Source organism: Cryptomeria japonica, chromosome 7 (assembly GCF_030272615.1).
Source record: "Cryptomeria japonica chromosome 7, Sugi_1.0, whole genome shotgun sequence".
Classification (NCBI taxonomy): Eukaryota; Viridiplantae; Streptophyta; class Pinopsida; order Cupressales; family Cupressaceae; genus Cryptomeria; species Cryptomeria japonica.
The window spans coordinates 450467736-450477038 of NC_081411.1; the positions used below are offsets into that span (position 1 = coordinate 450467736).

The window sequence follows — 9303 nt, forward strand, 5'->3', positions numbered from 1 at the left end:
TGAATGAAAGAAGTTGTTGAATGCATTTATGTGGAATCCATCTAATCCATACCACTAGCCTCTTGTTGTTTGTAAGTGTGCCTTTTGTGGTCAACTGAAATTTTATGCAAACTTAAATTCAATTGTTATACATCCATTGTTATGCATTGCCTTGAATGGTATCAATGTTTGATGGTAATGATTTGAGCATCTTTAAAATACACCTTAGATGATTGCACTAAGCTTGTGTCAAATTGTTTGATTTGATGGTGAGACCTTGCCTAGTAGGATTCTATTGAATCATTCACCCTTTTCTTGCATTCTAGGTTTTAGAATAGAATTCCTAAACCCTATTCCTTTTGTCCTTTTTTTAGAAACCGTTGTTCGATCAGATCAAGAGCTTAATTGCAAAATCTTAAGTCATTGGCATAACCTATTCCAATTCCAAATCCATGAAAGACTCCCAAATCGAACAATTATGGAAGTCCCCAAGTGAAAACAACATTATCACATTAAGCCATTGAGTTACCCACATGTCAAGAACTGACCATAGAAACCTTGGAATTGTCTTAGTTGATCATATATTTAGCATCTGAGGTGATTTTGTTCATGTGAGGGTAAAATACTTCAGTATTTTATTTTGTGTTCGTATGTGCATAACACACACATCAACACATGGTCTGAAAATTAAGAGGATTCCTGTTGCAGAATATCCCTAATTGAAAAATTGACAAAATTCATATGGAAACAGATTTCTTCACTGAGGAAGACATTTTTTCAGACATTTGAAATTGCATTAAACCTGGTAACATTTTACAGTGTTCTGTACCATAGTTCAAAGTTAATTCATTTTTTTTCCAGGAACTACCATATCATCTGAAATATGACTGCAACTTTTTTGTATCATAAATAGAAGGTTATATGATTCGTAAAAAAGCATGGGTACCTTGTGCAATTCCGTAGGGTACTTGTGCCCATACTTGAAAGATGAAACATTTTGTACCTGTTTACCAGCCGATTCAATAACATAAGTAAATTGAAAATTCTTATAGATTATTTTTAAAATGTCATTCTCGTTTTTAACTCTTGTGCTACTAATTGATTGATGAATTAAAAAGAACAAAATATACCATTAGACATGTGTCTATAATGACAACTAAATATAAATTACTGAGATATGGAATAATGCAATGAAAATCAACCGAAACATTCATACAAAATACTTAGATTGAAATGGTTACATAAAATAAACAGATTTGCACATTTAAACTAGCTAGCTGGAATAGAGTATTTCATTCAAATGATTACATGAATTTGCTGCTAGAAATATTTGTTGATATTCAAGACTACGATAGTTATAAAGATGTTCTGAAAATGATCAAGCTCTTGAAATACCCAAATGTTGTTGTAGTCACATAGTAGCAAAAATCGTTTGGGGAAAAATCGGCAAACCAAAAGTATAAGATTTTTTGAAAAAATCGGGAAAAAATCAGCAAAAAATGGGGAAAAGATTGGATTTTAAAAAAACATAAAAAATTGTAGAAAAAGAGAAAAACTATTTTTTTTAAAAAACTTACGGGCATTTCCATAGAATAGAGATATAAAGAGCAAATAAAATAGAGTTTAACCCATGAATTGTAGAAAATAATTTTTTGGTGTTTATATTCATATTGCTGATTACATAGGCAAATATTCAGTTAACTTTTTAAGAGGGCAGTCACCAAATACACTAAATAGTTGTTTAAATCTAAGATCAAATATTAGCTAAGTCAATGAAGTAACTTAGATCAAAAGTTAACAAACAAATAGTCAAAGTGGAAGCCATTTTGAAGTGATCCAAGAATTTCATTGTGATTGAGGCAAGGAGTTTTGTAGGTTTAATTCAATATTTTAGAAAGCTTATCAAATCGTATTCCACAATTGCAATGCTGTGTATCATAGCAACAAAAATCATTTGGGAAAAAAAACAGCAAACCAAAAGTACAAGATTTTTTGAAAAAAGTGGGTAAAAAATTGGATTTAAAAAAATCGTAAAAAATTGTAGAAAAATAGACACAAACTACTTTTATTAAAACTTGAGGGCATTTCCATAGCATAGAAATATATAGATTAAATAAAATATAGTTTAACCCATGATTGTAGAAAAAAGTTTTTTGTTGTTTATTTTCATATTGCTGATTACATAGGCAAATATTCATTTAACTTTTTAAAAGGGCCGTCACCAAATACATCAAATAGCTGTCTAAGTCTGAGATCAAAGATTAGCTAAGTCTATGAAGTAGCCGAGATCAAAATTTACCAGACACAGATCCAGCTATTGTTAGGAATTTAGTTAAAGTGGAAGCCATTTTGAAGTGATCCAAGACTTCCATTGTGATTGAGGCAAGGAGTTTTCTAGGGGTAGTTCAATATCTGAGAAAGCTTATCAAATCATATTCCACAGTTGCAATGCTTTGTATTCCTTGATGGCAATTGGTAAATTTTTTATATGGGGTAGAATTCAACAAAAGGCATTTGTTTAGCTGAAGTAAAAGATTAGCAAGCCACTGGTTTTGGCAATACCTAGCTTGCAACTACTATTTTAGGTAATGATACATTCTAATGATTGTGTTGGAGGCTCTTTTATTACAACTATGTAAGCTTGTTTGTTGTCATTCAGATTTATTTTGTGGAGCACTTTGAATATATTGCTCACATAATGAATTGTATGTCTTTGTTTGAGCAAAAATTAACTATATCAATTATAAATTATATATATATATATATATATATATATATATATATATATATATATATATATATATATATATATTATATATGTCTTCAGATGTTTAGTGTTGTAGTAGAAACACTCCATTGGTGAGGCAGCCACCAAGGTTCAAACCCCTGTTGGGCCATTGAGCTTGTAGGCTTTTTGCCTTTGTTGGTTCATCGAGCTCGTGGGTTTGAACAAGTGTGGAAAATGATGAACCCCCCCAAAATGGACAAAATTACAAACTTTTTCAACGTTGATTCCACATTGACTGATTTAGTCTTGAATCTGTTGGTGTTGGAAATAAGCCACACCCGGACCGACGATGGACTGGTCCAAGAGGGGCCAGTAGCTCATTGGTAGAGCACTCCAGCAGCGTATGGAAGGTCCTAGGTTCGAGTCCTAGCTGGTCCATGTCTCAACATGGTATTAGAGCCAGGTCCAGGCTAGGAGCCCCAAGCACACGAGAGGTGTGGCTTAAGGGGGGGTGTTGGTGTTGGAAATAAACCACACCCAGACCGATGATGGACTGGTCCAAGAGGGGCCAGTAGCTCAGTGGTAGAGCACTCCAGTAGCGTATGGAAGGTCCTAGGTTTGAGTCCTAGCTGGTCCATGTTTCAACAGAATCAACCCTATTTCTAAGCAATTCAGTAAATTGACGAGTTTTTCTAGGGTTTTGCAAGTTTTTACAATGATTTTTTTCCCTTTTTTTGCCATTTTTTGGGGGTTTTTAACGCGACTTAAATGCAAAAAAACATTGAAATTTGGGTAAACGATTTTCTTGTGAATTGGGATTTTTGGGGGAATAAATCAGCTGGCTCCAGGACTCAGGATTAATCGGGTATTATCGCGATTTTTTGCAGACTTTTGCTTCTATGGGTCACTTGTAGACTGACCAATTGAAGTAGAAATGCAACCTCCATATCAAGATGTTTTCCAAAAACCAAACAGGTTTTGTCCTCTAGCCTCCAAGGCCAAGAGTTTTTGTCCTTAAATCCAACAGCTGAACACATGCTCAAAATTGGGTTGGGGTTTGTTGATGCGATAATAAAGGATGATCCAAATAGATGAAATTGCCCACCTTATATAGGAGTTAGAGGCCTAGCATGGGCCAAATGCATTGAGAGTTGTTTGAGAGTTTCTTGCCATTTTACTTTTAAATTTGGGCCCATTTATAGCATTTCTGGTTTACCTTGAAGATTGATGAATTCTTTGTTCAAATTGTGGCATTCCTTGAAATTGTATGCCAAAAGGCGAGGGTCTAAATGCTCACCAGTAAAAGGAACAAATAATACTTCATAGGCTTGACATTGAGGACTCAAGAAATGGGATTCTGATGAGAGTTCAAGATTCAATATGACAAGAGTTTATGGATTCACATGCTGATAGGACCAATGTGGCAAGGGTATAGGGATTTGAGGATCCAAAATACCTTGTTGGCACTAAAGGTTTGAAGAGGAATCTGTGAGCATAGAAGTGGGGGTCAAGGAATTGAGGTGCTAGGTGAATGGGGAAATAGAAATCTGAAGGCCTATGGGAGAGAAGGAAGTGGTTATGGGGGTGTGGGGAATTTTGGAAAGGGATGCCATTATAAGAAAGTTTTAAATCCCACCTAAGGTAGGAAAGTGGTTCAGACTCCATCATGCTTAGGATTGGTGGTATTACAGTATCCCGCTGATTCATACATGACAATTGAAGACACCTTTAATGCTAAAGAGTCTAATCAAATCCCAAAGTGTTGCTAGTAAGAATAGAGAACACATGAAGGGTTAAGATGATTTGAACCAAAGCATTATCATTTGGTTGAAATGGGAACGAGTGGTATTTCATTAGCAGCTTGTGCTAATAAAATAATGCATTTCCTGTCTTGCATATGGATTTTTCTTGTGACTAACAAAGTACACAAAGAAATCTAAGCCATCAACTTCTGTTAAAACTCTTAACGGTTATTCAGTTATTGCTGATAATATAGTTAAAAGTAGGAATTCAATATATGATGAAATGTAAGAGTGATGATTATTTTTTTAGTTCTTGGGTTTGATTGCTGAACAGTGAGATAGAACTGTTTCTCCAAAAACCTTATTGAGGCTTTTTTCGGTCTGATTTGGAAGCACTCAAATCCTCTTGCTTTCTGACATTGGCCTTTCATGTTGTGTAATTGGTCGGTATGGATTTTGCATATATTGTTAGATGTTTCTTAATTATTTCAATTGTTTGAACTTATGAACATTATTTCATTATTTTGAGTATGAGTTTATAAAAATTGAAACATTTTTATATTTTTCATAGAAACAAAAACTGGCAAAAAAAATTATGATTAATTGCAACTGCAGGTTGGGGTGATTTTTTGACTGTTAAAATTGTGATTTTTTACTTTGACTTGGAAGGGAAGATGTTTTGCCAATTTTTACCCAAAAAAATTGCAAAAAAGGTGGAATAAACTTGTTAGAATCATGATTAATTGCAAGTTTGACTGATAAATTGTTTTGTTTGATGAATTTTGATGTCTTCAGGGATTTCTTTCAATATAAAAATGTTCATCATTGTTTTTTTCAGATTTGCATGGAATTTTTGTGCCAAAATTGAAGTTTTTTAGCAAGATTTGGAGAATTTCAAGTAGGATTTGAAGAATTTTGGAACTGTAGAAGTCAAACTGCAATGAAGGTCAAATATGGTGATGTGCTTTGCAATCCATGGCTGTTAGATGTTCAACCATAGTTAGAAGACTTGAAACTGGCAAGCTGATTTTTGACTTGGATTTGAGCTCCTCTTAGACTCAACTGAAGACTTAGCAAAAAATGCCAAATTGAAAAACCATGGAGTGTAGAGATTTTTAAGGATTTAAAGCTTTTATTATGCACCCTTCAATAAGTAAACTTTAAAGACGTAGAACTTATTAAATAGAAGCTTCTTTGATCACATACACAAGTATATATTGATCACATAAGTACAAAAGTCGATTTTAGCTAAAGGAAACAACCTTTCAAATATTTAACTACTATCATCTGTATACAAAACTGAGATTATGAAATCCATAGCATCAAAACAAAAAGTTAACTATGGATTAAATGAATTAATTAAATAGTTAAAATAATTTAATTTCGCCGAAGGCGACTCCTATATGAAATGGATGGGCTAATTTTTCCAATCAGCAGTCAATATTTACTGAGGGACGTGCAAGACGATTGCAACGCCGAGCACCGTAGATCGTTTTATCGGCTCTACTACCATTTATGCCTTGCACTTTTCGTTTCTCGTCACCGTGCATTTTGCTGGTTTATTACCACGCATTTTTCGTTTGGATCATTTCACTTAAAACAAGAAAAATGCGTGGTAATAAACCAACAAAATGCACGGTGACGAGAAACAAAAAGTGCAATGCATAAATGGTAGTAGAGCTGGTAAAACGATCCACGGTGCTCGGCGTTGCAATCGTCCTGCACGTCCCTCAGTAAATATTGACCGTTGATTGGAAAAATTAGCCCATCCATTTCATATAGGAGTCGCCTTAGGCGAAATTAAATTATTTTAACTATTCAATTAATTCATTTAATCTTTCTTCCAGCATTAGCTGAATAAATCAGGTTTATTTATTCAATTAATCAATCTTTCTTCTAACCTTAAATAAATGAAATTATTTATTTAAGCCCATTATGCACATTCTAAAAAATTAAATAAATAAAGTCTATAGATTTAATTCCACCTTTGTCTTCTTACATCAATAGTACTCTAAAGCTAATTATTTAATTTAGCTAATCATTGCATCAATCAGAGCATGATTAATCAATGCAAATCTTGGCCAATTTCTTAGAATGCACATGTCCTCATAAGGACTTTGCATGTATATTTGTCCTATGCTTCCCACTTCTCCAAAAATCTTCTCATTCAATATCATTTATTCATTTCTTCAAAAAATAACTTAACTCTCAACTTAGATCTAAAAACTGTATTTTTGGTCTCATCCCTTCATTTTTTTCCAAGACGATCTCATCCATTAGATCCCCTTGAATCATGGAGCTCACAAGATGTCATTTGGTAGCCTCTCATGACTTAAAGGCTTTTATTCAATGCCAACCCTTGATCTTCAAATCCAGTTCTAGCCATTGATCATCTATCCCAAAGATCAATAAAATGCATCTCTTGCCATGAATGCGAAGTTATGCTGCTTGAGTGAGCAATCACATAGCTACAATCCTACATCCAAATCTGGAGCATTTCCACACCTGTAGTCTGCAACAAGAGATATTGAGGCTTGCTTTGAGGTCTCTCTACATGGGTGCATTTGCCTCTTTAGTTCAAATGGAGGTGCAATTGGGTCTAAAGTAAAGATTTAATTTCTTGTATTCAAGTCTTGTTTTTATGCTGTGTTCTCTTGTTCACATGAACATAAATGCAAAATCTGTATTCCAAAATTGATGGGGTTAACTATCATTTTTATTTGTTCTGTATATCTATGCACTTAAAATGCCTTCAAATTTAGAAAACAAAAGCTTTTTTTTCCCTTCTGAAATTCCAATTTTTTTGTGATTAAATCCCAACTGAAAATTCTTTGGTTGGTTGATTTATTCCCATACATTTTTGCTGGTACATCTTATATAATTGTATTTTGGCAATTTCTTTAACTCTTGTATCGTATTATTTTGACAAATTGTTGTACATGTCACAATTTCCTGTAACTATAGTATATATTTAGCACTGTTATTTTAAATCACAATTACTTAACAAAGAAAAGATACTAACCGAATCACAGAAAAAAATGCTGCTGTTTAATCACAAAACACAGTTGTGGTTCAGCAAGCACCACACGTTGAGTATACCATAGAAATATAGGTAAATCTAGTGTAAGGGCTGTTTGAACTCAGATATATTTATGGCTTTCTGTTTATACTTTATAGCTAGCCTAAATGTATTAACATTTTTAGCGATTCACTAATTTAAAGTATTGAGTAAATGACTTGTTATAAATATAATATTTAAGTAAATATTTATAATAGTTCAACTTTCCGGTTCAAGAGAGGCTGTTAAAATAGGGAGTCCCAGCCAGGAGGAAAATTGGAAGGGGTGGTTGAGTGCTCCTTGGAACAGTTTGGCTTCAAATTGTTTTATAAATTATATTGCTTTGATGAGGCTGATCTTGGGCTGTTTGCTCTATGTTTGTAACATAGTTGGCCAAAAAATTTAAAAACTTGTGACCCCCCAAAACTTGGGGAAATCTCTGCAATCTGCAAATTTATCTAACATTTGAAAATAGTAATAACTTTATGAGGAAGGCCAAACCCAGTTTATCAAAATCCCCACCTTTATCTTTATAAAAAGAACATTAATAACCGTCTTCATAAGGAGTATCTGTGAACTATGATCATACCACCTTTGGAAGAATATCGAAACGTGACTATTAATAGCTTGGAAGGATCATCTGTAAATACCTCTATATAGTATATACGTATTGTTCAGCTGATATGCAGATACACTTATTTGTTCTAAAGTATTTATGTGCTGTTTATCTTTTTGTTGCTGGGTATAGCCCTGTTAGAATTTCATAAAATTATATTGTCAATGGTAGTATTCTTCAGGATTGATTTTTATTTTGTTTTTCAAAAGTATATTATATCTTGTGTGCTCTTCGATTCTTGTATATCAATTTCAACCCTGGTTCTTATCCAAGGTTTGAAGAACAGTGTGAAGTTGTCTCTCTTTTCCAAATTGTATGCTTTTAAATGGCTTTTGAATGTATGCTATTATTGTATATTCATCGTGTTCCTTATCCTATGCAGAGGGAGAAAGAATTACAGGAAATGGAAATTGTACGAACGAGACAGAAGTTATTAAGGGAACTTAAAGAAAAAGAATCAACGGTGTAGAAAGTTTCGTGGACAATGTTAATTGGTGATGCACATCAACTAATGATAAAACATTATTTTCAAAGCAATTGCTATGAGATCCCATGGTGGAAAAACTGATTAGTTGGAAATGATTCTGTTGAGATAAACCTATGGTGGTGTCTGATTGGATTAATATGGTTGTCACAATAAATTTTCTTTTTGTTCATTTTATACTTGCATGCTTTGCGAATTTCAGCTGTGGAATGAACCTTCCTAAACTTATCGTGCATGGCTTGTCATTGTTATATTTGGGAATGCTTTTGTGGTCAACAATCTGGGGCATCTACTGTTGGCCTGATGCATGTGTATTGAAGCCAGTGTTTACAGGGATTTTGTGGTTGGTAGTGCCCTAGACATTATCAGAGTCTATGCCTAGTAAAATAATATGCAGAGTAACTGATGTCTGATTTTTTTGTCTTTTCTACTTTTGCCCAATGCTCTAATTTATTGTACTAAACTATTTTCAACTGGTGCATACGAATTTAAGCCCGTCTATGCAGAGAGTTTTTGATTGATGGTACTTTTCTCGGGCTTAGGCTTTCTGAGAGTGTATGCCTTAGAAAATGATAAGCAGAGAGATTAATGCGTGATTGTCTTCTATTCTGCCTTTACCGTACGCTCTATTTTATTTTAGTAAAGGATTCGTTTTATTTTCATCTATAGTTCTTCACTTTCTTTCAAACACCGAAT

General features: G+C 33.7%; 1 protein-coding gene across 1 annotated transcript in view; it reads left to right on the top strand.

Moving 5' to 3' along the window:
• LOC131030448 (uncharacterized) overlaps positions 1–8779 on the top strand; it is a 31296-nt gene extending 22517 nt beyond the window's left edge. Inside the window, exon 2 of the mRNA XM_057961281.2 lies at positions 8506–8779. Within this exon, the coding sequence (XP_057817264.1) occupies positions 8506–8592 (87 nt within the window). The 3' untranslated portion in view covers positions 8593–8779. The remainder of the gene's footprint in view (positions 1–8505) is intronic.
• The last annotated feature ends 524 nt before the right edge of the window (positions 8780–9303 follow it).